Source organism: Piliocolobus tephrosceles, chromosome 13, assembly GCF_002776525.5.
Source record: "Piliocolobus tephrosceles isolate RC106 chromosome 13, ASM277652v3, whole genome shotgun sequence".
NCBI classification, from domain to species: Eukaryota; Metazoa; Chordata; class Mammalia; order Primates; family Cercopithecidae; genus Piliocolobus; species Piliocolobus tephrosceles.
Genome location: NC_045446.1, coordinates 32,974,166 through 33,001,980, shown reverse-complemented (window position 1 = coordinate 33,001,980; position 27,815 = coordinate 32,974,166). Strand labels below are relative to the sequence as shown.

Here is a 27,815-nt window from a genome sequence, read left to right as displayed (position 1 = left end):
ATTTATGTGGCCAAGAAACATGAAAAAAAGCTCATCATTACTGGTCATTAGAGAAATGCAAATCAAAATCACGAGATACCATCTCACGTCAGTCAGAATGGTGATTATGAAAAAGTCAGGAAACAGTAGATGCTGGCAAGGCTGTGGAGAAATAGGAATGCCTTTACACTGTTGGTGGGGTATAAATTAGTTACCTTAATTCTTTATTTGAAAAACAATACCTACCACAAATATTGCACAGCTTTATTGTCTTTCAGTGTTCTTTACTCTCTTCTCTCTCTTTTTCAAAACATTATCCTTCCTTTTCCTCTCTTTCTTCCTCCTTCTCTTCTGTTTTCTTATTCCCCTTCTCTCGCTGTCTCCTCTTTCTTCACTACCTCCCTCTCTTCCCCATCCTCTCCCTGCCTCTCCCATCCTCCTGCTTCCCCCTCTTTCAATTCCTTCTCTGTTTTTCTCTTTTGCTGCTGCTTCTTGGAGCTACCAGGAATCTCAGAATGAATGTCTCAGTTTTGTCTCAAAGGCAGTCAGTGGTATAGTGATATTTAGCAGAAGTTTTAAAAGTATGTTCAGAAGACCAAGAGATCTGTTTATAAATATTAATGGTATTAAAATGGCTCTTCTGGAGAATGGAGGCAATCATTAGAGATTTGGTAGACCCAAGGGATGTACATTTCTTCATATTGTTCTGTCAGTGTAGCTGGCCACATAAGCACACTGAAGCATCACTTTAAGGCTCTCTCTGAGAACTGTGGGGCTGTCTATGTTAAATGTAGGATTCCATCGTAAATAAATGTATAAGATTATTCACAAAGATTCCATAGCAAGGGCTGCTGTTAGGTTACAGAGCCAAATAGTGAGCTCTAGGAAAGCGTATTGTTTTTGACTACATACAGCCCTGTGTCACTTCAAGATCGGGATGTGTTCCAAGAAATGTGTCATAGGGCAATTTCACCCTGTGAGAACATCACAGAGTGTACTTACATAAGCCATCCGTATATAGACGGTGTAGCCTACTGCACATCAGGCTTTGTGGTATAGCCTTTTGCTCCTAGGCTGCAAACCTATACAACATGTTACTGTACTGAATACTATAGGCAGTTGTAACATAGTGATATTTGTGTATCTAATATATCTAACCATAGAAAAGGTACAGTAAAAGTATGCTATAAAATATTAAAAATGGTACATGTACCTGTGTAGGGTCCATACCATGAATAGAGCTTATAGGACTGGAAGTTGCTATGGGTGTCAATGAGTGGTAAGTAAATGTGAAGGCCTAGAACATCACTGTACACTATTGTAGACTTTATAAACATTGTACGCTTAGGCTACACTAAATTTATACAAAAATATTTTTTAAATAATTAACCTTAGCTTATTGTAACTTGTTTTTTTTTTTTTTTTTTGAGACGGAGTCTCGCTCTGTCACCCAAACTGGAGTGCAGTGGCGTGATCTCGCCTCACTGCAAGCTCTGCCTTCTGGGTTCACGCCATTGTCCTGCCTCAGCCTCCTGAGTAGCTGGGACTATAGGAACCCGCCACCACGCCCAGCTAATTTTTTGTATTTTCAGTAGAGACGGGGTTTTATTGTGTTAGCCAGGATGGTCTCGATATCCTGACCTTGTGATCTGCCCGCCTTGGCCTCCCAAAGTGCTGGGATTACAGGTGTGAGCCACCGTGCCCAGCCATACATTTTTTACTTTACAAAGTTTTTTAAAAAAATTATAGAGTCAGGGTCTTGCTCTGTCACTCATGCTAGAGGGCAATGGTGCAGTCATAGCTAACTGCAGCGTCGACCTCCTGGGCTCAAGTACTCCTCCCACCTCAGCCTCCTGGGTAGCTAGGACTGCAGGAGTGTGCCACCATGCCTAGCTAATCTTGTAATTATTTTGTAGAGATGAGATCTCACTACCTTGCTCAGTCTGTTCTTGAACTCCTGGCCTCAAGTGATCCTCCTGCCTTAGCCTCCTAAAGTGCTGGGATTACGGACAGAGCTGCCACACCTGGCTCCACTTTATAAAGTTTATAAAGTAGGTTGGTTTACAACAGCATTTCCACAAACATGTGAATAATGCATTGTACTGTGACATAACAGCTGTGATGTCACTAGGCAGTAGGAATTTTTCAGCTCCATTATAACCCTATGGGGCTGCTATTGTATATGCAATACATCATTGACTGCAGCATCGTTATCTGGCACATGACTGTATTGTCTTTTAAATTCTTAGCTATTCACTAGCATTCCCAAAGGAACTGATTAAGGTAATTTTTTATAGATACTTAAAGATCACAAATGTTCTTTTCAGTTAACATGCGTGTCTGTGTGTGTGTGTGTGTGTGTCCTTCTTCATGAAGAAAAATGTTGGGGAATGCTCTTCTGGTTGTGTTACTGAACTGAACTGTGTCTGCCCATCAGGTTCACCAAAGCCAAACACTTCCATCAAGATTTGCAGTGAGAGAAAGTGAGACACTTATTTCAGGGTGCCAAGCAAGGAGAATTGGGCAGCTTGTGCTAAAGACCCAACCTCCTCTATGGCTTACATATAAGGGTTTTTAAAGGTGGGGAAACGAGGTTACAGGCAAAGGCATACATCAATACATGAAGTATGTACATTGGTTTGGCCTAAAAAGGCAGGACATCTTGAAGCAGGGGCTTACCGAATCATAGGCAGATTCAAACAGTTTTTGATTTGCAGTTGGTTAACGAAGGAGAGCTTTGTGTAAAGACTTGGGGTCAGCAGAAAAGAATATTAGGTCTGTCCCATGGGCATGACTTCCTCCAGGCCACTCAGGAGGAAATTTAGAACAAAGAAATATGATTAGAGTTCAGTCTCCAGTTTCTTCTTATCTGAAGTCTGTGTACCAGCAGATCCATTTGGTGGCGGTCCAGGTTTCTGAAAAAGAACGCAGGGCCATATGTTAAGATGTTTTCTTTAGTTTCCGTGGGTGTTACAGGAAAGGGGTCTCGATCCAGACCCCAAGAGAGGGTTCTTGGATCTCATGCAAGAAAGACTTCAGGGTGAGTCCATAAAGTTAAAGCGAGTTTATTAAGAAAGTAAAGGATTAAAAGAATGGCTACTCCATAGACAAAGCAGCCCTGAGGGCCATTGGTTGCCCATTTTTATGATTCTTAATTATATGTTAAACAAGAAGTGGATTATTCCTGCCTCCCCTTTTTGGACCTTATAGGGTAACTTCCTGATGTTGCCATGGCATTTGTAAACTGTCATGGCTCTGGTGGTAGTGTAGCAGTGAGGATCATCAGAGGTCACTCTAGTGGCCATCTTGGTTTTGGTGGGTTTTAGCTGGCTTCCTTACTGCAACCTGTTTTATCAGTGAGGTCTTTATGACCTGTATTTTGTGTCGACCTCCTATCTCATCCTGTGACTTTAGAATGCCTTAACCATCTGGGAATGCAGCCCAGTAGGTCTTAGTCCCATTTTACCCAGCTCATATTCAAGATGGAATTGCTGTGATTCACACACCTCTGACATAAGGAACCAAACATTTTATGACTTTAACTTCCTCGGCTATTATTTTAAGCTGTTATGACCTTTTGCTTATCAAGTTGCTCGTTTACTTCTCAGGGCTAGCTGAATGCCTTGAATTTTCCTTGAGGAAACTTGAGATTTTCCTTTATTTCCAATCTGGGGGTGGAAAGCAGCAGACCCCAGAGAGGAATGCCTGTTTTGTCTCAGTTGTCAGATATTGTGGTCAGATTTATTAATGCCTTATTACTTATATAATTCTCTCAAATTGACCTTTTCAATTTTGTTTCACAACAGATGTCTGAAGAAATAAGTTTTCATTATCTTTAGAGGTAATGAGTGCCTCAAGCTGTAGTGATTATTAGACTCATAAATGCATGCAAACTTTAAATAAAAATGACCCATAGTAAGCTTTTATTCAGCGTTGATGTGTATGCTGCTCTTTGAAATTCCTCAGTGGTAATCTGTTTGGAATGTGTATCTACTGTAATGTCACGGAAATTCAACAGTGGTCATATTGGGGCTTTGCAAGAAAGTCCTTGAGTGGGACCTTCCCCAAAATCATTGCCAAAAAAAAAACACAAACACCAAGCAAGTCTCTTTTTGCTGAGATTCTGATAAGATCTATTGTTATTATGACACTTACTCCCTTTTTGGTAGTACAGAATTGGTATGTGAAACATTAACAGTTTTCTTTCAGGAAAATTAGAAGGAGAGTAGAGAAAGAGATATTAGGAATTCTTTTTTTTTTTTTTTTTTTTTTAAAGACAGAGTCTTGCTCTGTTGCCCAGGCAGTGCAGTAGCGTGATCTCAGCTCACTGCAACCTCCGCTTCCCAGATTCCAGCAATTCTCCTGCCTCAGCCTCCCAAGTAGCTGGAATTACAGGCATGTGCCACCACACCCAGCTAATTTTTGTTATTTTTGGTAGAGGCAAGGTTTCTCCATGTTGGCCAGGCTAGTCTCAAACTCCTGACCTCAGGTGATCCGCCCACCTCGGCCTCCCAAAGTACTGGGATTACAGGCATGAGCCACTGCACCCAGCCAGGAATTTTTTTTTTTTTTTTTTTTAAGGATTCGGCCTTGCCTATTTTTAACTCTCACAGCTTTTGTCTTAGTCCATTTCATGCTGCTATAACAGAATACCACAGACTAGCTAACCTTTTTATTTATTTGAGACAGAATCTTTTTGCATCACCCAGGCTGGAGTATAGTGGTACAATCATGGCTAATCATAGCCTCAATCTTCTGGGCTCAAGCAGTCCTCCTACTTCAGCCTGCAGAGTAACTGGGACTACAGGCCCATGCTACCATGAAAATTTATAGTAGAGATGAGTTCTAACTGTGTTGTGCAGGCTGATCTCAAATTCATGGCCTCATGCAATCCTCCCACCTCAGCATCCCAAAGTGCTGGGATTATTTGCAGGTGTGACCCACTGCACCCAGAGCAGTAATTTATAATGAACAAAAATTTATTGGCTCACTGTTTTGGAGGCTAAGAAGTCCAATATTAAATGGTCAGCATCTGAAAAGAGTTTTCTGTTTCCTGCTGTCCCATCCCATGACTAGCAAACTCAAACGCTTGCTACATAGGCAAAATGGGGGCCAAACTTAGCCGTTTATAAGGAATTCACTCCAGAAATAACAACATTAATCTATTCATGAGAGCAGAGCAGTCATGGCCCAATCACTGGTGAAAGGTGCTACCTCCTAATACTGTCACAATGACAATCACATTTAACATGAGTTTTGGATTGGGCACACATTCAAATCATAGCAGCTACAAATCCATTTTTTTTCCAAATGTATTCTTTTGAATGCATTCCTCTTAGTGTTTGTTTACTCTGTATCTCATTCCTCAATTTGAAAAGTGTTTAAAGGAAGATCATTGGGCTGAAGCATTTTCATATCATATTTGTTCACAGTGTCAGCATAATAGAATGACATAGTAAATGCTTGTTCACTAGGAAAGAGTATGAGAGAAAAGGCACTTAAGTGCAGTACCTCAGATTAAACCTAAAATTCATCCCTCCTCCTATATTGTGCTGACTAAAATCAGTAAGTTTCCGATTTTGTACTTTTGGGGAAAATATTAAACACACAACTTAAATATACAAATATTTATGAAGGATACTTGTGCGAAGAGGCACTGTGCTAATCTTTGCACAGATATGGATATAGTTAGAATACAGTGTTTATGTATTCAGTGTTTAATATTTGTAATAGATAAAGCTTGAATGGTAGGTTGTGGTTCTTTTTTTATTATTATTAGGCTTTATGTTCTAGGGTACATGTGCACAACGTGCAGGTTTGTTACATATGTATACATGTGCCATGTTGGTGTGCAGCACCCATTAACTCATCATTTACATTAGGTATATCTCCTAATGCTATCCCTCCCCCCGCCCCCACCCACAACAGGCCCCTGTGTGTGATGTTCCCCTTCCTGTGTCCAAGTGATCTCGTTGTTCAGTGAGTGACAACATGCGGTGTTTGGTTTTCTGTTCTTGCGATAGTTCGCTGAGAATGATGGTTTCCAGCTGCATCCATGTTGCTACAAAGGACACGAACTCATCCTTTTTTATGACTGCATAGTATTCCATGGTGTATATGTGCCACATTTTCTTAATCCAGTCTGTCAGTGATGAACATTTGGGTTGGTTCCAAGTCTTTCCTATTGTGAATAGTGCCACAATAAACATACGTGTGCATGTGTCTTTATAGCAGCATGATTTATAATCTTTTGGGTATATACCCAGTAATGGGATGGCTGGGTCAAATGGTATTTCTGGTTCTAGATCCTTAAGGAATCGCCACACTGTCTTCCACAATGGTTGAACTAGTTTACAGTCCCACCAACAGTGTAAAAGTGTTCCTATTTCTCCACATCCTCTCCAGCACCTGTTGTTTCCTGACTTTTTAATGATCGCCATTCTAACTGGTGTGAGATGGTATCTCATTGTGGTTTTGATTTGCATTTCTCTGATGGCGAGTGATGATGAGCATTTTTTCATGTGTCTATTGGCTGCGTAAATGTCATCCTTTGAGAAGTGTCTGTTCATATCCTTCGCCCACTTTTTGATGGAGTTGTTTGTTTTTTTCTTGTAAATTTGTTTGAGTTCTTTGTAGGTTCTGGATATTAGCCCTTTATCAGATGCGTAGATTGCAAAAATTTTCTCCCATTCTGTAGGTTGCCTGTTCACTCTGATGGTAGTTTCTTTTGCTGTGCAGAAGCTCTTTAGTTTAATGAGATCCCATTTGTCAATTTTGGCTTTTGCTGCCATTGCTTTTGGTGTTTTAGACATGAAGTCCTTGCCCATGCCTATGTCCTGAATGGTATTGCCTAGGTTTTCTTCTAGGGTTTTTATGGTTTTAGGTCTAACAGTTTAGTCTCTACTCCATCTTGAATTAATTTTCGTATAAGAAGTAAGGAAGGTTCCAGTTTCAGTTGTCTACTTATTGCTAGCCAATTTTCCCAGCACCATTTATTAAATAGGGAATCATTTCCCCATTTCTTGTTTTTGTCAGGTTTGTCAAAGATCAGATGGTTGTAGATGTGTGGTATTGTTTCTGAGGGCTCTGTTCTGTTCCATTGGTCTATATCTCTGTTTTGGTACCAGTACCATGCTGTTTTGGTTACTGTAGCCTTGTAGTATAGTTTGAAGTCACGTAGCGTGATGCCTCTAGCTTTGTCCTTTTGACTTAGGATTGTCTTGGCAATGCGGGCTCTTTTTTGGTTCCATATGAACTTTAAAGTAGTTTTTTCCAACTCTGTGAAGAAAGTCATTGGTAGCTTAATGGGGATGGCATTGGATCTATAAATTACCCTGGGCAGTATGGCCATTTTCATGATATTGATTCTTCCTATCCATGAGCATCGAATGTTCTTCCATTTGTTTGTGTCCTCTTTTATTTCACCAGGCAGTGGTTTGTAGTTCTCCTTGAAGAGGTCCTTCACATCTCTTGTAAGTTGGGTTCTTAGGTATTTTATTCTCTTTGAAGCTATTGTGAATGGGAGTTCATTCATTATTTGGCTCTCTGTTTGTCTGTTATTGGTGTATAAGAATGCTTGTGATTTTTACACATTGATTTTGTATGCTGAGACTTTGCTGAAGTTGCTTATCAGCTTAAGGAGATTTTGGGCTGAGATGATGGGATTTTCTGAATATGCAATCATGTCATCGGCAAACAGGGACAATTTGACTTCCTCTTTTCCTAACTGAATACCCTTTATTTCTTTCTCTTGCCTGATTGCCCTGGCCAGAATTTCCAACACTTTTATTGAATATGAGTTGTGAGAGAGGGCATCCCTCTCTTGTGCCAGTTTTCAAAGGGAATGCTTCCAGTTTTTGCCCATTCAGTATGACATTGGCTGTGGGTTTGTCATAAACAGCACTGATTATTTTGAGATACATTTCATCAATATTTAGTTTATTGAGAGTTTTTAGCATAAAGGGCTGCTGAATTTTGTCAAAGGCCTTTTCTGCATCTATTGAGATAATCATGTGGTTTTTGTCTTTGGTTCTGTTTATATTCTGGATTACATTTATTGATTTGCGTATGTTGAACCAACCTTGCCTCCCAGGGATGAAGCCCACTTGATCATGGTGGATAAGCTTTTTGATGTGCTGCTGGATTTGGTTTGCCCATATTTTATTGAGGATTTTTGCATTGATGTTCATCAGGGATATTGGTCTAAAATTCTCTTTTTTTGTTGTGTCGGTTGTGGTTCTTATATTGTAGGACTTTACTTTTAAGGATAAAGAGCTTCACTGTAATTCATAATGCATTAGTTGACCATTTAAAATTTATGAGCTGGGGAATGACATGGTCAGAGTTATGTTAAGATTAGTGACTTTGAAGCAAGTAAGATGGATTGGAAAGCTGTTAGAAGATGATTGCTGGGGACTAGGTAGGAGCTAATGTTGGTCTGAACTAGGGTTGATATTGGGAATAGAAAGGGAATTATGTAAGTAGAATCTATAGATTTGGCAGTTCATGGGAAGAAGGAAAGAGGGGTTACCCTAATATTGATAGTCTGGATTATTAGGAAAAATTTTCCCCTCTCATCCATTCATTTAGCATTTATTGAGCATGGAGTTATTTTTTAACAGAGCAAGGAATTCAGCAGGAGGAGAAACAGATTTTAGTGTCTGGATAATATATTGGATATCGAATATGTTAAACTTATTGTGCTGACAAGAAAGCTTCCAGAAAGTATTTCAAACTTTGGTTCTAGAATTCAAGAAAGTTTGAAGCTAGAGATAAAGAGTTAGCATCCTATTGATGGTACTAAAACTCATCTATTAATACGTAGAGGAAACCTCAGTTGCCACATTGATAAATCAAGTAATATTAGCCTGTTTAGGGATTTTTGTGTAATCAGATTTGCCCAGAGTCCTTTTCATGGTTTATTGTTACTTCTTATATATAGTTTATATTTTATATATCAAAACAGCACAATCACAAGTGTGTACTAAAGGATTACTGTATGTAGACAGTTTACCATAAAACTCTTATGTGTTTACTGTAAAGAAATATCGTTTCATTTCAACTTTATATGTTGTGTAGCCAACAGAAAAGATCATTTGGAGCTAATGAATATGTAATTTTCACAGGGTGGATGGATTACTTGAGTCCTGGAGTTGGAGACCAGCCTGGGCAATATGGAAACCTCTTCTCTACAAAAAATACAAAAATTAGCCAGGTGTGGTGGCATATGCCTATGGTTCCAGCTACCCGGGAGGCTGAGGTGGGAGGATTGCTTGATCCTGGGAGGCAGAGGTTGCAGTGAACCAGTATCACTCTATTTTACTCCAGCCCAGATGACACAGAGAGATCCCATCTCAAAAAAAAAAAAAAAAAAAAAAAAAATATATATATATATATATATATATATAATTTTCACTAAAACCTTTTAGAAGTTGGTAGAATTTTCACACTGCATTGTATTATGCTATTTTCATAATTTTACATGCTTCATTTCTTAGTTGAAAAACATTTGTTTCTGTGTAAACTTATCAGTGGATATCATCATTAGTGTTAAGGTGAAGCCTGATACAAATTATGCCCCTCTCTTTAAAAAAAAAAAAAAAGTCAACAGATTAAACTACCACTGGCATATTGTTCAGATTTCAGATTTCATCAGTGTCTTCATCTGTGACGTCATATGGTGTTAGTACAAACAATGGAATGAATAAGTTGACGTTTATGATTAGTGAATGGAAGGTATCAAATGTCAAAAAATTTTTGACTTGAAACACGTTGTGGTTTTCATTGTGGTGTTCTAGGTTAATGGATTTTTTTCCCCTCTTTTTGGTGTACGTACTTGGAAGGACGCGTCTGTCACAGGAACATTTTTGCAAAGCACTTATCTTCTGACTTGCCCATGAATTCCATGTTTTCAGCAGTCAAGGCTAACAGTGTGCTTCTCAAATTTTAGCATGCGTAACGGTTGCTTGGAGAGCTTGGTGAAACACAGATTCTGGAATCCTCCCTCTGAAGATTTGAGGTGAGGCCCAAGAATTGATATTTGTAACAAGCTCTCTGATGATGCTGATGCTGCAGTTCTGAGGACCACATTTTGAGTAGCACTGAGGTGACACATTGTGACAGTCACTCTAGAATTAGTAATTTAGAAGGCACTTAGACTTAATATGTAGAGAGTGTTTGAAATCTAAATAAAATATTTCATATTGGACAGCTCATTGCCAAAAAATCTCAGCTGATGAGAATTAAGATTTCATAACTAAAAGTGTTACTTATCCATGAAATAGTCAGTTAGAAAACAGATAACACATACCAATCCTGATGAAATATTTTATCAGTTCCTGTATTTCTTTTGTAGTACCATGTATGATACCCTATCCTCCCGGGTTTAGCCATTCTCCTGCCTCAGCCTCCCAGGTAGCTGGGACTACAGGCGCCCGCCACCTCGCCCGGCTAGTTTTTGTAGTTTTTAGTAGAGACGGGGTTTCACCGTGTTAGCCAGGATGGTCTCAATCTCCTGACCTTGTGATCCGCCCGTCTGGGCCTCCCAAAGTGCTGGGATTACAGGCTTGAGCCACCGCGCCCGGCAGAATTTAAGTTTATGTAATTGAAAAGTTTCCCCCAAATTTGAGGAAATTACTTAGATCATACAGTTATAGGTGTCAAGTCATTTCAGAGTAGTAAAATAGCAGTTTACTGAAATTTTGGAAATAGATGTCTTTGTATAATGAAGAATCACACAGATACTGTCACTCTCAGTATTTTTAATATTGTGACATATTTATGGTATTTTAATTTTGGATGCACTTCGGGTTTCTACTCAGCAATGCTTAGTCTTTTAAAATGTTTTGAAGTTATTAAAGTTGGCAAATGTGCTTGAAAGTAATAAAACAGTTTCCATAAACTAGTGTGTAATTCAAGCTTTGCGCTAATTCATATTAATTTTTCCATTAATTTTCTGTGTTTTTTGTTTTACTTATCTTTCTATTAATATTGGAAGAAATTCCTTATTTATCCTTTATGGTTTAGAAAGATTTGCTAAATTCCTTTTAAAAAATTTAAACATGTCTGAAGATGTTTTTCTATTGAGATATTGTCAACGTAAAATAAAAAATGCACAGATCTTTTTTCTTTTTTCTTCTCTCTCTCTTTTTTTTTTTTTTTTTTTTTTTGAGACAGAGGCTTGCTCTGTCCCTCAAGCTGGAGTGCAGTGGCACGATTTCCACTCACTGCAACCTCTACCTCCCCTGTTCAAGCAATTCTTGTGCCTCTGCCTCCTGGGTAGCTGCGACTACAGGCGCATGCCACCACACCTGGCTAATTTTTGTATTTTTAGTAAAGACTGAGTTTCACCATATTGGCCAAGCTAGTCTCAAATTCCTGACCTCAGGTGATCTGCCTGCCTTGGCCTCGCAAAGTGCTGGGATTACAGGCATGAGCCACCACACCCAGCCAGTCATTTTTATTTTAGCCATTCTTTTAGGTATGTAATAATACCTCAATGTGATTTTAATTTGCATTTTCCTAATAACTAATAAAAAAGTTTAAGTTATTTCCTAATAACTAATAAAAAAGTTCATGTACACATTTGTTCATCAGTTTTCTTTGAAAAAGTATCTGTTCAATTTTATTCATCTGGTTTTTAATTAGTTTTGTCTTTTAATCATTGATTTATAGGTTTTACTCATGTATTCTGATACAAGTCCTTTGTTAGAAACATATGCAGCCACTATTTTCTCCCAGTCTATGGCTTGTTTATTCATTTTCTTAGTGGTATCTTTGATGAGCAGAAAGTTTTAAAATTCGATGTTCAGTTTATAAATTTTGTGTTATACAGTTTATGCTTTTTATTTTCTGTCAAAGCACTCTTTGCCTACCCTAAGCGGCAAAGATATTCCCTTGCGTTACCTTTATGGATTACTTTTACATGTATAATTCATTCTGAATTAATTTTGGTTTATGGACTAAGAGGGATTGAGGTTATTTTTTTTCCCCACAGGGATATCCAGTTGTTTAGAAACCATTTGTTACATACTTTCCTTTCCTCATTGAGTTGCTCTAGCAGCTTTGTTGAAAGTCAATTGACCATATATGTATGGTCTGTTTCTCGGCTATCTTTATGCTTTATGCGGTACTACAGTGTTGATTACTGCTGAAATTTTGATAGGGATTGCATTAATATATCAGTTTAGGGAAAATGGACAAGCAGCTTCCCATCCATGAACATGTTACTTCTTCCATTTGTTTAGACATTTGATTTCTTTTAGTGGTGCTTTGTGCTTCTCAGTGTAGAAGTCTTACATATATTCTATTTGGCTTATCCAAAGCATTTTTTGTGCTGTTGTTAATGATAATTTCTTAAAATTTTCTTCTCTGTTTGTTGCAAGATTTGCTGATTTGTTAATTTTGAGTCTGTTGCTTCCAAGACACTTAAGTTTTTCAACTCCAGCAAAATGCATTTCAGTTTAGTACTGAAAGAACATGGAAGTCAGTTAAAATAAATACACTTTGCAACATTAAATTTATAACATACCTATTCTGTTAATTAAGGAGTATCAGGATTCTCTCTACTTGATTGATGAATGTTGTTGTCCTCAGAGCTCCCTGTTTGATTCAGCTGGCATTTTTTGAGTCTATAAGGAAGTCCATGCTTTTTTTTTTTTTTTTTTTTTTAATGGCTGTTTCTGGTTCCTTAATTAGATAGTAAGCCCCTAGAATACACAGTGCTTTAGATTACATCTGTCTTTTATTTGATAAGTGAATGAATGAATTGGGACTAGCTTTGGGCTCTCAAGAGTAGGAAGGTTTTTGGCTAGTGGGGAGTAAAAGAAGTTAAGGGCAAGAAATAAGATTTGATAACAGAAGAAAAATGAATGTGGTCTTTTAGGGTGATAATGAGTCTACCTCCCTCCCACAGGATAGCTCAGATTTAGAAATAGTAGGAACAAAATTAACATACACTTTGAGATCAGAAACCCTTTAAACCTAGGATTGGGGGCTTGTTTTCCCATTGGCAATAGAGAAAAATTTCGTATTTTTAAGAATGTGTGTAATGACACCATTTTATGAGTAACCCTTGTAATTAAAACAACTTCTTAACACATTCTAGTGTCTTACATTCCAATTGTAAATCATAGATATATTTGGACTGGGTTTTAATTTCTCACAGGTGTAAAAGCAAACTATCAGAAACTTGGGTGGTTTCAAATATTTATTCTTTTATAGTTCTGGAGAAGTCCAAAATAATTATAACCAGGCTGAGTTCAAAGTGTTGGCAGCACTGCACTCCCTCTGGAGGATCTGATGGAGAATCCATTGCTTGTCTTTTCCAGCTTCTGGAGGCTGCAGGCATTCCTTGGCTTGTGGCCACTTCACTCCAGTCTTCAGGGGCAGCATTTTAGACCTCTCTATGCACTATCTTGACATCACCTTCTCTTCTGTGTGTCAGCTCTCTCTCTGCCTCTTTCTTCTAAGAACACTTTGAATACATTTAGGGTCCAACCAGATAATCCAGCAAAATCTTCCCATTTCATGAACTACAATGTAATCATATCTGTGAACTCCCTTTTTCCAAATAAAGTAACATTTACAGGTACCTATGATACTGGGACTTGATATATTTGGGGGCCATTATCAGCCTACCACAGACAGTTATTCCTTTTCTCAGACCTTCACTTTGCTCTGAAAGTTGCTGTCAAAACACATTGGACTAAGGTTTTAAAGCATCCCAAATTATATACTTATTTTCTTGCTATATTTGCAATTTTTTAATGGAGTGTACCCATTAAATAAATGTCATGGAATCTGAATAGACTTAAAGCCTCAGATGGTGAGCCCGTTGTATCAGTTACTAATCAGAAAAATACCAAATTAGGGAAAGAGATTGAATTGTACTTTCACTATCATTGAGCTGATTTGTGACTCATAATAAAATTTAGTATTATTTTTTAGTTTAGGGCATCCAGGAATTAATTCCTGGTTTTATAGGGCTTTCTTGGTTAGACTTGTACATGATCAGGCCTAACCTCTTCTATTCATTGTACCAAGTGGACTTCCTTTATTGGCCCATGAAAAATTACCTACCTTTTGATCTTTACTCCTACTCTATAGCTACAAATTTAGAACAAGTTCTCCAGGGCCTTAATGCTTGTGACATACTGAAATTAAGAGTTTTCTCATGTAAATGTATCATAAATGTATCATGGCTTATTTGAATATGTTACATATAATAACATTTAGTTATACTAAGCTTGTTAGACAAATCTTCGTGTAGTGTTAGAGGAATGGGTCAGCTAGAGAACTTTTATGCAGCCAACTCCACTTTGGCTTAGGGATATTGCTTGAATATCCCAACTTTAGAGATTGCCAAAACCTCAGTATAGAAATAACTTTTATAAGCATCATTTAATAAATCATGGTTAAAGAAGATGAAACAATAGAACCTTAGTTTCCTTTTCTTCAGTACTTATATTAGTTTAAATATCTAAATGTTGATAACTGATAGATTTAATAGGAAGAGAAGTAGTTTGCCAAAGGGAAAATGGAAGCCTAATCCTCGTTGTTTGCTCTAGAATCTTTCTCCCAGCCTATATAATGTTTACCAGGTTCTTCTGTGTAACCAAATACCACAATAGTGTTTGCTGTGCTAGAGAGCATCTTCAACAGTGTGGAGAAGTTCATCATGAAAATGAATCTATTTTTAAAATAGTCTGTGATTTAATTAAAACTTACATACTTTACAAATTCTAGATTGAGAATTGAAGTCATTTTGCTTCATGGTACTTGACACAACTTACTGAGTGACTTCGGCCTTAGCAATTTAGATAATAAATGACATGGTACTTGCAATTTTTTTTTGTGCTCCTGATAATGTCTGCAAGGCAGTCAATGAAATAATTGAAATTATTGTACCATTAATTGAGGAATATATGAACCAACCACACCAATGAGTCATGAAATGTACATATGGTTATTTGCCTGTTTTATTGTAAGAACTTGGAAAAAAGAGTAAGACATTTAAAAAAAAAACTATTCTACATCAAAAGGACATTCCTAAGTTGACTTTTTGAAATTAAAGTATAAAGCTGTCAAAGTAATTATTGGATAAATACTATCTTCTAACGATAGATTCATTTTCATGATGAACTTCTACACACCACTAAGGATCCTCTCTAGCACAGCAAATGCTATTCTGATATTTGGTTTCACAGAAGAACCCGGTAAGCATCATACAGGCTGGGAGTTCCTTATTTACTTGAAAGTAAGAAAATTTACATATCTGAATATGTGCTATTGTTACCCCCAGATTGTTTCACTGAAATGTCTCTAAATTTATATAATCTTTTCCCATTTGTTGGGAGATTGCTGAAAAGCATATGACATATTGATCCTTTCAGAACTGTTAGATGAAATGAGAAGGGAGAATCACAGAGAACAAAGAAGAAAAGGAAGGAAGGAGATATGGGAAGTGATAAAAGAAGTGATCCTACTGGATAACTACTTAGTGAGCTACATGTACATCAGCATTTGAGAATTTATGAATTGGCATAAAGCTTCCTGTTTTTGGCCTAGTAGTATAAAGAAATTACTGCATATTGAAAACAAAAATTTTTAGACTTTTTAGAAAATTCACATAAGAAAGATTCTTTAATGAATTAATTTACATCTAAGTGTTTGAGTTCTTTAAAGTTATTTCTTAAAAATCTGGCCTAGAATAACCAGTTTTTAATAAAAATGTATGCTTGGGGATTTATAACTTTATAATCTTCAGGGCTGGGGAAGAAGATGAAAGTTGTCATGTTTATAATTAGATATATTTTTATTTAAAATTATGATTGTATAATTTCATAAGAAAGACCTAGTGGTCCATTGTATAATGCTGTCTATAGGTAAGCACATTGTGTAAGGAAAGCTTCATACTCTGCCTAGTTCGTGCTCTTCCTGTTTCATGTCCTGCTCATCTGCACGTACCTGTTGCTATTTGTGTTAAGTCATCCTCTCTAGGTAAATTGTCCACGAGACCAGGGATTCCATGAACAAATTATCCAGAAAATGCTGTCTTTGCACGTTGTGACAGATCATGTCACTGGTGGATTTATAGCTTCTCCAGTGGTCTAATTAACCTGGCAGTTGTCTCCTGTGTCCAACACTGTTGTCTCATTGCCTTGGCATTTAGTTTTCATCCTCTCATTACCTTCTTAACTAAAGCTCAGATTTACAATTTTTTTTAAATGTAACCCCCCTCAGCTCTCTCTACTCACTCCCTCCCACCCTTATTTTTGATTGGCAGTATCATCCAGATAAACAAAGTACAGATGTATCAGCAGGAACAGTGGAGGAATGTGTACAGAAGTTCATCGAAATTGATCAAGCGTGGAAAATTCTAGGAAATGAAGAGACAAAAAGAGAGTATGACTTGCAGCGGTGTGGTAGGTACTTGTGTTGAGGAACCACAGCACATCAGCAACTCTTAGAAGCACACTCTGCAGCCATTCCTGGGGAGCATTTTCCAGCATTTGCTCCAAGTGTTATTGCCTTTATTCCTCCCCTCCATCACTGTTTTTAATTATGCCCTATTATTAGCAGTGATTATTGTGTATCCATTGAGAAGTTAAGAAAGCTACTAGGATGTGGCTTCTTGTGAAGCCTTGAAAGCTATTTTTTATTACATTTGAAAACTGTTTAATTACACATTCCTAATTAATATGCTTTATGTGTATAAAAACTTCTTTTTATTAAAATAAATATGTATGGATTACTATTTTAATTATAGTACTTTGAAGACTATACAGTATAAATGACAATCCAAATGAAGATACTATATATAAGATGACATAATAAAGCACCCTGCTATCTTTGAGCTCATTTTAGGCTGAGTTTCATGATTATCTTCAGGATAAACTATTCCTTATGATTGGTATAAATGATATTTTAGGAATGCAGATTACCTAAGCAATTTTAAAAGTCATTTCTTTTATGCTTTTTAGAAAATAGCTTCTTAAAACAGTGACAAGCTGTTGTGAGAAAGAAAGAGAAATATAGGTCAGGTTTGTCACACATGGACTGCAGTTACACAAAGTGATAGGCTGTCTTTCAGCACTGGCCTAGGGACAGGAGTCCCTCAGCCTTGTGTTTGAACCTTCAATATGCACTCCACATGCTAATGGGAGGAGTCAATAATCAGTTACAGCCCGAGGGGAAAACACTCAGTCGCTCTCTCCAATAGCACATCAGGCTCAGCATTGACTAGGATGTGTTGATAAAAGCTGACTGTCTCTGTAGTTGCTTATTGAATCCCCTCCCATGCCCTACAGTAGCACACCATCACATCTCACAAGATGATTTTGAGGCTTTGTTAGCACTAAGGTTATCAAAATTTGATTTGAGAAGCAAGCCTTTATTTTTAAAACACAGCATTATAAGATGAAGCCAGTGACATTTGCAAGACATCCCTATTTATTTTCAGAGGGATTTCTACCAAAAAAAAATTGTTTCTTAAAGGCTGTGTGTGATACTTTTGTGTGGAAAGACTTGAACTGTTTATGTACTGGAGTATTTGTTTGTAAGAGTGACTTATTTATAGTACTAATCAGCTCTCAGGCCATACTACTTTTTAAAAGACTGATGAGCTTAATTTTTTCTTAAATATTAAGCACCTGATGAGTATACCTTTGCAAATAATTTGGATTAATTTTCAAAAATGGCTTGAATATTGGCTTCTGCTTTTGCTGGGTGCATAATCAGCATCTGTCTAATGTATTTATTTTTTAAGTGTGTTTGTACTTCTTGCAAAAGAATGTAGAAATGGCTTCATTTGATGATAAGTTCTACCCATAGGTGTCTTTTTAACCTTGGTTCATGTAATTTCTATGAAAGAATTGAAGCTAATGCACATGAATGTGTTGTGTGTTAGAAATGTATGTTCCTAAAGCCACTACGCTCTACTGGAGATGATGATTCTTTCATGTGTTTTTGCACATCTTTACTAGTCTCTAGTATATCGGGTGCCAGTTTGCTTGAGATAAGAATAATTCACACAACATTGTACCCTAAAGAGTATAGGGTATATACTTTCAATGTCACTCTACATTTTTGCCACTCCACAGCCTATGTACTATTAAGAACATATTAGTGAAGTTGACTAGAAGCCTGCTTTCTAAAAAGAGGTAGGGAGGGATCACGAATCATAAAAATATTTTCTCAAGAAGCTACAGGGTGGGGTAGGCCAGAAACAGAAAGAAATAGGAAACCAGGAAAAGTGAGCATAAAATGGCATGCAGGAAGGTTTGAGAGATGTCAGAAGACAAATAATACCATATTCATGACTTTTTCATTGTCTTCGAAAGGTCCTTAGAACTGTGGATTTCTTTTGAGCTTTGAGTCCTACTTTTAAGCTCTTAATGGAAGCACCTGTGGCCTGCTGTGTCACAGGGTACTCCTGTAGGTCATAGATGAGGTCACAATGAAGTTTAGACAAACTAAATACTGTGAGAGTTGGACCTGATTCATGATTCAGATAAATAGTTTGGAATTTAGACATTATCACTTTGCTCTGCAAGTTTTTCAGGCAGCATATTACTGAATTTAGCTGTTCTAGAAGGACAGCTTTTCATAACACTTTAGTACCTCAAATTTAGTATTTCCTCCTTTACCAGAGGCTCCAGATACTGAGATGACTTTGTTTCAATTTTAAATGGAGATTGACTTACTGTTTAGGTAAGGAAAGTATCCAAATATAATTGCTATTTTTAAGCCTTTCATACCAGAGCTATTTTTCAAAACTCTTGCAATAAACCTACTTTCATATTGTTATTTCTTTTGAATACTGTTATTACTTTTTTTCTTCTTGACTCAGCTTCAGTAAAATGACTCCTCAAAAAAAAAGGAAATGAACTTGAACTTCTCTAACAGTGAGGATTTAGGTTTGCTGGAAGCAAAACCTTTGAGAGTAATAATTTGTTAAAGACCAGGATAGGTTACCAAGAGAGAGAGAGTTTGTTATAACCAGGTCAAAGCACTCTTTTTTTCTGTGTCACTCCCTGAAGACATGGAAATAGCTTTGTTATACAGAACTCTTTTTACGTGTGGTGATAGTTCATTGTAAATCTTTCTTTTCATAGGGTGTGCTTTAAATATGTTTGTTTCCTGCCCACCATTAACTTGCAATGTAAAATAAAATTGAGCTCTGTAATACTTGGGAAGGAGGTAGGAAATGCTTTATTAGCTGATCTTGAATGCTTTCTCATGTTTCACAGCTCCATGTTGGTGCTCTGTGTTAAGGAAAGCCTCATCAATATTGCCCGCAACCATATTTATCTAAAAGATAATTTAAAGGGACACTTGACATCCTTATTTCTTTGCTTCTCAAAAGAAATGATCAAATGTATTCTTTCCAATAAAGAAGAAGTAATACTCCAGGGCAGATAACCTGAAGTATTGCACATATGTGTTTTTCTCCTTCATTCCTACTTCTATATGCTTAGTTGACATTTTAGGGTAATGTTGGCCAGGCTGAAGAAAAGTAAATTTAAGAAAAAGATGAGTAATAATTAGTTCCCAGAGATTATACATTTTGAAAGCAATGTTAACTAGTGAATTTAATCAATTAGTTCTAGTTGGCATATTTACCTTATTGCTTCTGAGGATGCCTCCAAAGGCTGCTTCCATTGTCCCCCAGAAAGGCATGTAGTTATTCAAGATTAGGCTTTGCATTTCAACCAGATGAGCACTTTGGAAAACCCTTTCAGGATTTATAAAATGTTCACATGAATAATACCTGTTGAGTAGATTTCACGGCCTTTTTAAATCTTGTGGGGAGTTTCTTATATATTAAGCACATTAAAAACACATCAGAATTATATCATGGGAAAATAATGGTTGTCATGATTCAATAGCTTTGTAATGTGAAAGTCACAGATCCCTGATGTCTTAGTGGCTCTATAGAGTGACACAGCTTATGAGTTAAGTACTTCTCTGTGATCTGAAGAGTAGCAAACCTTCAAATACAGTTAATCGATTAAATAATGTTTAAAAGAATAGATTGTGTTTGGAATCCTTGCTGATACATTATTTTATATTAGGATATATCTTAGTACTCTGTTAGTGAATTATTTTGGTAAGGTGGAACCTTCACTCTACATAATTGGATACCCAAAACAGCGTGGCTCAGATGGGATTGGGCCAGATATTGTAAAGTGAGTGTGCCTGTGCTCAAAGCTAATCAACTGTTCTGCTTAGGTAGATACAAAAGGTCATTTCTGGTTTGTATTACACAATTTACTCCATCCCTTTATTACGATAAATATTTGGAAAGATAATCAAATAAATGGAATGGAAGATAAGCAAATCTTAAAACAAATGAGGAACATACCTTAAAACCCCACCAACATGTGTCAGATAAATCAACATGGAATTTCTTAAACTCAAGAACCCTTCCTGAAAAGCATGTTAATGTTATAGAAACTCCATAAGAGGGAAATATGTAGATAATATAAATTTTGGTTAACTGTTAGGAATAATAACTTAAGGCCAGTGGATATTTGTGAAATTGTGTCCTAAAGCTAACCCTTACAAAATACTTGAATTAGTGAGATTAGGGTCCATTTATAGTCATAATATTTCCATTTGATTTTAGGAATTTCAAAATTGGTTGTAAAAATTTGCTTCAGGTAAAATGTGGAAGATAAGCATCACGGGGTATGTTTTTTTGGTGACCGTTTCTGAGAAAAATAAGTATGTGAAATGATGCAGAAAATCCATCTCGACAGTTGGGGACTGGCTTTATCTTGAGTGGGAGAAGACAGTATAGATAAAACTTTCTGTGCAGGTTCCCTCGCCCCAACTTACTTGTTGCAAGATGGCTACTCACACTACTTGCTACTTTTACTTGAATGCAAATAACTGTTTGTGCAATGAAAATGTATTTTAGGATCATTTTTCATTGGTTTTGAGTAAAAGTTTGGCTACTTTCAAGTAATGCTATAGAAACCTATGGGCAAGATTATAGTTATTATTCTGGGACACTTGAACAGACTTGAGAGTTCTGATTTAATAATGGAGAAGTCTAAGATTTTAGGAAGTTTTGTTTCCAACTTTAACCTCTCTCCCAACTTCCACTTAGTTATTTGACCCAATTGAAATCAGTGGGTCCAAAATCAAGAGTGACCGAGTCACCTTTCTTATTTTTTCCTCAACCTTGGTTTCATATTACACTCTGTTTACTTCTACTTTGCTTCAGTTACAGTCAATGAATCAGAAATGGCAGTTGACATTTGTTCTTTTTTAATGTTGTTTCCCCTGTGTGAGCTTTTATTCTCACAGCTACCACATAGTCCATCCCCAGATTATAAAACATACCCAGATTATTTCCATAGCTGCTAATTGGCCTTCCATTCTCTATTACTGCCTTCTCCCACAGTACTTTACATTTTGATTGATCTAGCAGCTTTCTTTATTCTCACACCTCTATTTAAGAACATTTATAACTCTACACCCTCCCAAAATAACACCTACCCATTCACCTGGAATTTAAATGGGACAGAAGCTTTTAAAGCTTGTCCCTGCGATTTTTTCCGACTTATTACCTATTTCAAACCTAATGTGAATTTTGTCCCCTGGTCCATTTAGGGGCTCCCAGACATACATCTGTTTATACTGTTTGTTATTAATCAGAACCACCCTCCTGTTCTGATTCTTATTCTTTGTTCAAGGTTCAATTTAGGTCCTTCCATCCCTACCCCCAACTCCCTACCACCCACCAGAGCCTTCTGGTGTTCTAATCCATCATCATTTGTGCCCTCTGAACTAAAACCACAGAATTATTTTGAACTGTTTTTCATCTGGTTCCTATCATTTGGTTCTATGTTTGATATTTTGGAAGGAATGAATAATTATATAGGCTGTGACTTTGATAAAAATGAGTCATACAATAGCAAAGTACATCAGACTTCAACACTTATAAATCCAAAGTCAAGAGTTGCTTTCCTACACTGTGGTACTTGAGGTATTTTTCTCCTACTAATAATGGATTGGTTTTTAGTCATTTTCTTATGGTCTGGTATAGAGAGTTCAACACAAACACTGAGAGAGAACAGTAGTTTAAAAGTAACTGTCATTTTTATTAAGCAATAGAACTGTGGTAGTTCTTTTAAACATTGTTTAACAACCTTGTGAGAAAGATATTAATATCTGTTTTTCAGAGAATATCTGTTTTTCAGGTTTAGTAATTTGACTAAAGTCACATAAAGTAGTTGATCGAGGGGAATTCAAAGCCATTTTTTCTCAATCACTGTTTTGTATGAGTTGTGTACAATCTACTATTTGTAGTTCCAGATAGTCACGTACGAGGGATATTTGAGGGTCAGAACAAGAGACCAGGCCTACTTCTGCTGCTCTTTTATGTGTTTTCTAGTGAAGCAGAAGGAAATCAGTTTCTGGGTTTCATTTGGTACCTTCAGTGAACACTGGGTTTACCTACAGTTTATAAAAGCTCCACAGTTATTCAAGTTCATAATCAGGTTCCAAGTTTATAGTTTTTCTTCAGTGTGGAAAGCCTTGTACTAATGACTCTTCAGATTCATCTGGGAAAGGATTATAGGGTTTATGACATAAAGAACAGGCTTCAAATTAAATGTTGCCTGTTTCTCAATCTCTTATCAAGGTAGAGAATTTTTCAAGAGCAGAGACATGTTAAAGACAAGGAAACTGATTATGTTCAAGTTACTTCCTACATAAAAAATTTAATTATGTATAGTGAAGTGTTCTTTAAGAATGAGGTGATGGTTTAAAATTAAATCACTTGGTTTTAAGACAGCAAGATACTGAATTAGACCTAAAGGAAAAACTGCTGTTTATTTTTAATTTACACACCGATGTCTTTAAGTGTGAAATAAACTTTAAACACTTGAAATGGCATAAAAATAAACACAGTGGACTAATTGCTAAATGAGAGCATTGTGGGGATGTGGTGTTCATGTGAATAACGTGGCACTTGCCACACATGAATAATATGGACAGAGCTGCAGGTGGACTTGATCTTTTGGCCAGTATGGGTTTGAATGGGACTTTGAAATATCTCTGCCATAATGAATAAAGTTAAATTTCTCTCCCCTGTAGTTTTTTGTTGCTGTTATTTATTTTTTATTTTTACTTTATTTTTTAAATTGTAACTACAGATAGAAAAGGTTTCCTGGGATTAGGATGTGTAATTATTTAGGCATGAAACAAAGAGTTGTTTTAGAAATTTTACCATCATTAGAAGGAAGCTTAAAAAGACAGGAATTCCATTGTCTTGTAAGAAGTAAAAAATATTTATTGATTCCCAAATGGAGCTGAAAAAAAAACCTTTCCTCTTTTAGAAAGTTGTGAATGACCCAGCGAGAGCTCTAGTAAGCTTTACTGAACCAAGCTGCTAATAGTTATTTAATGTTATTCTTCAGTGTGAAAGAATCTCCGTAGATTTTCCTTTTAATCTCTTTGAATTGCAGGCTCATAAACCTCTCTGATGAGTCCTGCCAGTGTTTTCTTAGATCCCACTGTTGAGACAATGGAACCACAGAATTCTTTCACCTCTTGTTGTCAGACAAATCCAATAGAACACAAGGTCAGAAGGGCCTATACTTCTAAAGGTTGAAAGATTCTTTTTCAAGTAAGCACATACATTATTTGATTTTAACATTAGATTTCTCAAGAACCTCTCTTTATAATGTACTGACTTCTGTAAATAGATTTGGAAGTTTTTCTTGTTTCCGTATTTGGCTAAGCTTGTGAGCACAGCACAGGGTATGAACAGACCTTAATGTTCCTAGATACCTTAGAAAAAGTTGAACCCATTTACTTCAAAAGAATCAGCAATCATTTAGTATCATTGGACTCACTATAAGAGTATACCACATGCTAGACAATGCTTTTTATTTCCAAATGGCTGTATTTTGTTTCAAAATGCTTACTACCATTCTGTATCAAAAATTCCAAATTTAATATCTTGGATCTGTTCATTTAATTAAATTACTCTCTAAATCAGTTTATGTTTTCTCAAGCCTTTTAGTAGTGTCATGTTAACAGGGGAACTTTAGGAGATAGGATTTACCTTTCTAGATACCTATTAAAATGTTTTATTACAAGAGAAAAATATTTATGTAATACTACAAAAGAAAACTAACTTATCTGTTTTGAAAATGCCATGCGTGATTAGTAGACAATTATTAAAGCTAATTACAGGGTTCCTGTAAGTTACTTTAGAGGATGGGGAAGAATTAAGTTTTTTAATTATAACCACAATGGTGGACAAGCAGAGATCATTGTTTAAAAAGAAAAAAAACATTGATTTGTTTGTGCTCCTTCTTTGTAATTGTAGTGGGGTTTCAGGAGAGGGAATTTGCTGTTGCCCCATCCCTGGACACCTGCCTCTCAACAAAGGATCTTGGTCACCCCCCACCGGCCACATTTAGATTCACCTTTTACTTGTGTGTACCACGTCTGCTCATTATACAGTTCTCCAGGGATCCAATTTTCCCCTGAGTTAATCACCCCTAGCCTTTTTCAGAAATTGTTAGATTATAATCCTTTCAAAGAATATACACCTTCTTGAGTTTCTTCTTTCTCCTTTTCTTATTTCTATTTAAAAATGTAGCCACTTAGAGTCTCAACATACTACCTTTAAAACTTTTAAAAATTTAATCCTTATAGAGAAGTGCATAAATCTAAGTGTGTAGCTTGATGGATTTCACAGTGAACACACCCATTTAACCAGAAAGCCTCTGGTTTTGTTGTTTTGTTTGTTTTTTGATATGGAGTCTCACTGTGTCACCCAGGCTGGAGTGCAATGGTGCGATCTCGGCTCACTGCAACCACTGCCTCCTGGGTTCAAGCATTTCTCCCGTCTCAGCCTCCCTAGTAGCTAGGACTACAGGCACACACCACCACACCTGGCTAATTTTTGTATTTTTAGTAGAGATGGGGTTTCACCATATTGGTCAGGCTGGTCTCAAACTCCTGACCTCAGGTGATCCACCTGCCTTGGCCTCCCAAAGTGCTGGGATTACAGGCGTGAGCCACGGTGTCTGACCCAGAAAGCCTCTTATGACTTCTTCCAGTTAACCACTAGCTCCTCGTTTCCCCCATCATAGGGTAGTTTTGCCAGTTACATTTTGTGTAACGGGTAATCATACAGTGTGTTATAGTTTTTGTCAGATACTGGTTTTTTAAAACCAGAATCCCTACAGGAACCTGGGCTGTTTGTGCCCATGGTACTGAATAATCAGGTCAACATACAGATGTTTAAACAGCCACAGAATATGAAAGTGTTTTAATATACTCTTGGGCAAGGTACTAACCATTTTTGTGTATTCTCTTTTCGTATTTCCCATGAGATATGGTCTAAGCTAACTTTTCAACCAAGAAATAGGTAGCTACTCTAAAGTTCCTATACATACAGATGAAGAAAACATAGTAATAAAACTGAAAAAGCCACTGTTTTGGGTAAGTAGAATAATAGAAAGGGTTGCACATGAAATAGTAACTATTTGAGAAGAACAATAGCTTCCCAGTAGATTGGCAGTTATATTTGCAAGTCATTTCTAATTTATTATTTTTAAATAAAAAATGGCATCATGGAATATATATGAATGGGTTGTCTTTTTGTATAATTAATATATTAGGGGGGTTCAAGATAGGTTATATTAAGAAAGCTGATTCAGGCCGGGCGCGGTGGCTCAAGCCTGTAATCCCAGCACTTTGGGAGGCCAAGACGGGCGGATCACGAGGTCAGGAGATCGAGACCATCCTGGCTAACGGTGAAACCCCGTCTCTACTAAAAAAATACAAAAAACTAGCCAGGCAAGGTGGCGGCGCCTGTAGTCCCAGCTACTCGGGAGGCTGAGGCAGGAGAATGGCGTAAACCCGGGAGGCGGAGCTTGCAGTGAGCTGAGATCCGGCCACTGCACTCCAGCCTGGGCGACAGAGCGAGACTCCGTCTCAAAAAAAAAAAAAAAAAAAAAGCTGATTCATCTTGTCATTATTTCTGTCTTGTCTGATTTGCTTTGATTGATTTCAAAATTTCTTAAAATGTCTATAAGATACCCTGGAATACAGGTGGCTTCGTTAGAAATGTATACCTGTTTTTCCCCTAAATAGGATAAGTGCCAGTTATTACCCCCATTCCTCAGATCTGAAACTGTTTAATCTCCCAATTCTAGCAAACAACCCTGGTCCTTCTGAGTAAGAAATTAAAATGTGATTAAGATTTTTGCCCCACTCATGAGAATTTTAGATAGAATTTTTTTAAATTAGGAATATCTGAATAGCATATAGCCTACTGTACTTTACATAGAGTGTGGAATTAAATTGTTTTGTTCAGAAATTACTTAGCATACAGATAGATTCTGCATAAGCTATCCAGTAGACATACAGAGATGGAGGAACGATCTCTGACCACTAGGCAGAATCCTTATCTTTGGATTTTAGGGACAAATAGATTACTGGTACCCAGTAAATATGAAGTGGTATAATACCTGACATACTTTAATAGAAAACCATGGTGAGTTCACAATATTGTATAACCTTTTTATCTATTTTAAAATTATGTAACTCACTAATACATTTTGAACAGGCAGTTACTAAATATAATTAAATTGAGGGCATTCACATCACAGAACAAAGGGAAGCATTTTCAGCAAGTGAACAAGAGACTAGTGAGACAGCTAAAGAAAATTTTATTGGGGTGGGGAGTGGATTTTAGTAGGGTTTTTTGTTTTGTTTTGTTTTTCCTTTTTCTTCTTTTTTAAAATTATTTACTTCTAGAAGAACAATACAAACATACAGGAAATATAACATGCCTTTTAAAACAAAGACAAATGCTTCCCATCTTTGGCTCCCATTTTTGACCCAAAGAACACTTGTTTTAAGCAAGAGAGTAGATGCTCCTGTTACAAACTGTAGGTGGAATTCCAGGCTTCCTCGGACCTTCAATCTGCAACAAAAACTTTGGACCAGGAAACAGCAATAGAACATCAACGCAATAGAACATCAACACAATACATTTGTGTTGTGGGGTTACTGAAATACTGAAATAAATATTCCTTTAAGTTACTTAATCTCTTGCAAACAATCAAATGTAAAATGATTAATAGCCTTTTACATTTGGATAGAGTAGTATTTTTTAAAGCACTTTTAGTCTGATCTCATTTGACATAGAGAACACCTTTCTATTAGTCTGCCTCAGCTGCCATAACAAAGTACCATAGACTGGGTGGCATAAACAAAATGTATTTCTCGCAGTTCTGGAGGCTAGCAAGTCCAAGATCGAGGTGTTGGTTGACTCGGTTTCTGATGAGGGCTGTTTTCCTGGGTTGCAGACAGCCTCCTTCTTGCTGTGCCTTCATATGCTTCTTCCTGTATGTGTGGGTGCATGTGGAAAGAGATCGCTCTCTAATCCCTTCCCTTTAAGGCCACCAGTCCTACTGGATTAGAACCCCACTTTTATGACTCCATTTAACCTTAATTACCTCCTAAAAGCTCTATGTCTAAGAACAGTCAAATTACGGGTTAGGGCTTCAACATATTAATTTGAGGGGGACACAATTCAGTCAACAGCAACCCTCCTGAAGCAGATAAGAAGACATAACTGCTATTTTAGAGATGAACTAACCGATACACCTAATGTTAGAAAGTTAGTAAAATATTATGACTAAGGTTCAGATAGTTATTTTTATCCAACTCCACACTGCTTTCTTAGCTAGTTTATCTGACAAAAGCCAAACAAAGACATTTCCCTACTGCTTACAAAATAGAAGTCACTAGTTGACTGCAAAGAATCATCAGAATTAACTTCATGCTTTTCCATG

The 27,815-nt window shown here is 36.9% G+C and overlaps 1 protein-coding gene across 3 annotated transcripts in view; it reads left to right on the top strand.

Annotated features, from left to right (window-relative positions):
• DNAJC24 (DnaJ heat shock protein family (Hsp40) member C24) overlaps positions 1-27,815 on the top strand; it is a 67,343-nt gene that overhangs the window by 29,012 nt on the left and 10,516 nt on the right. For all 3 annotated transcript variants that reach the window (XM_023230309.2, XM_023230310.2, XM_023230311.1), the window contains exon 3: positions 16,265-16,403. In XM_023230309.2, the coding sequence (XP_023086077.1) occupies positions 16,265-16,403 (139 nt within the window). The remainder of the gene's footprint in view (positions 1-16,264; positions 16,404-27,815) is intronic.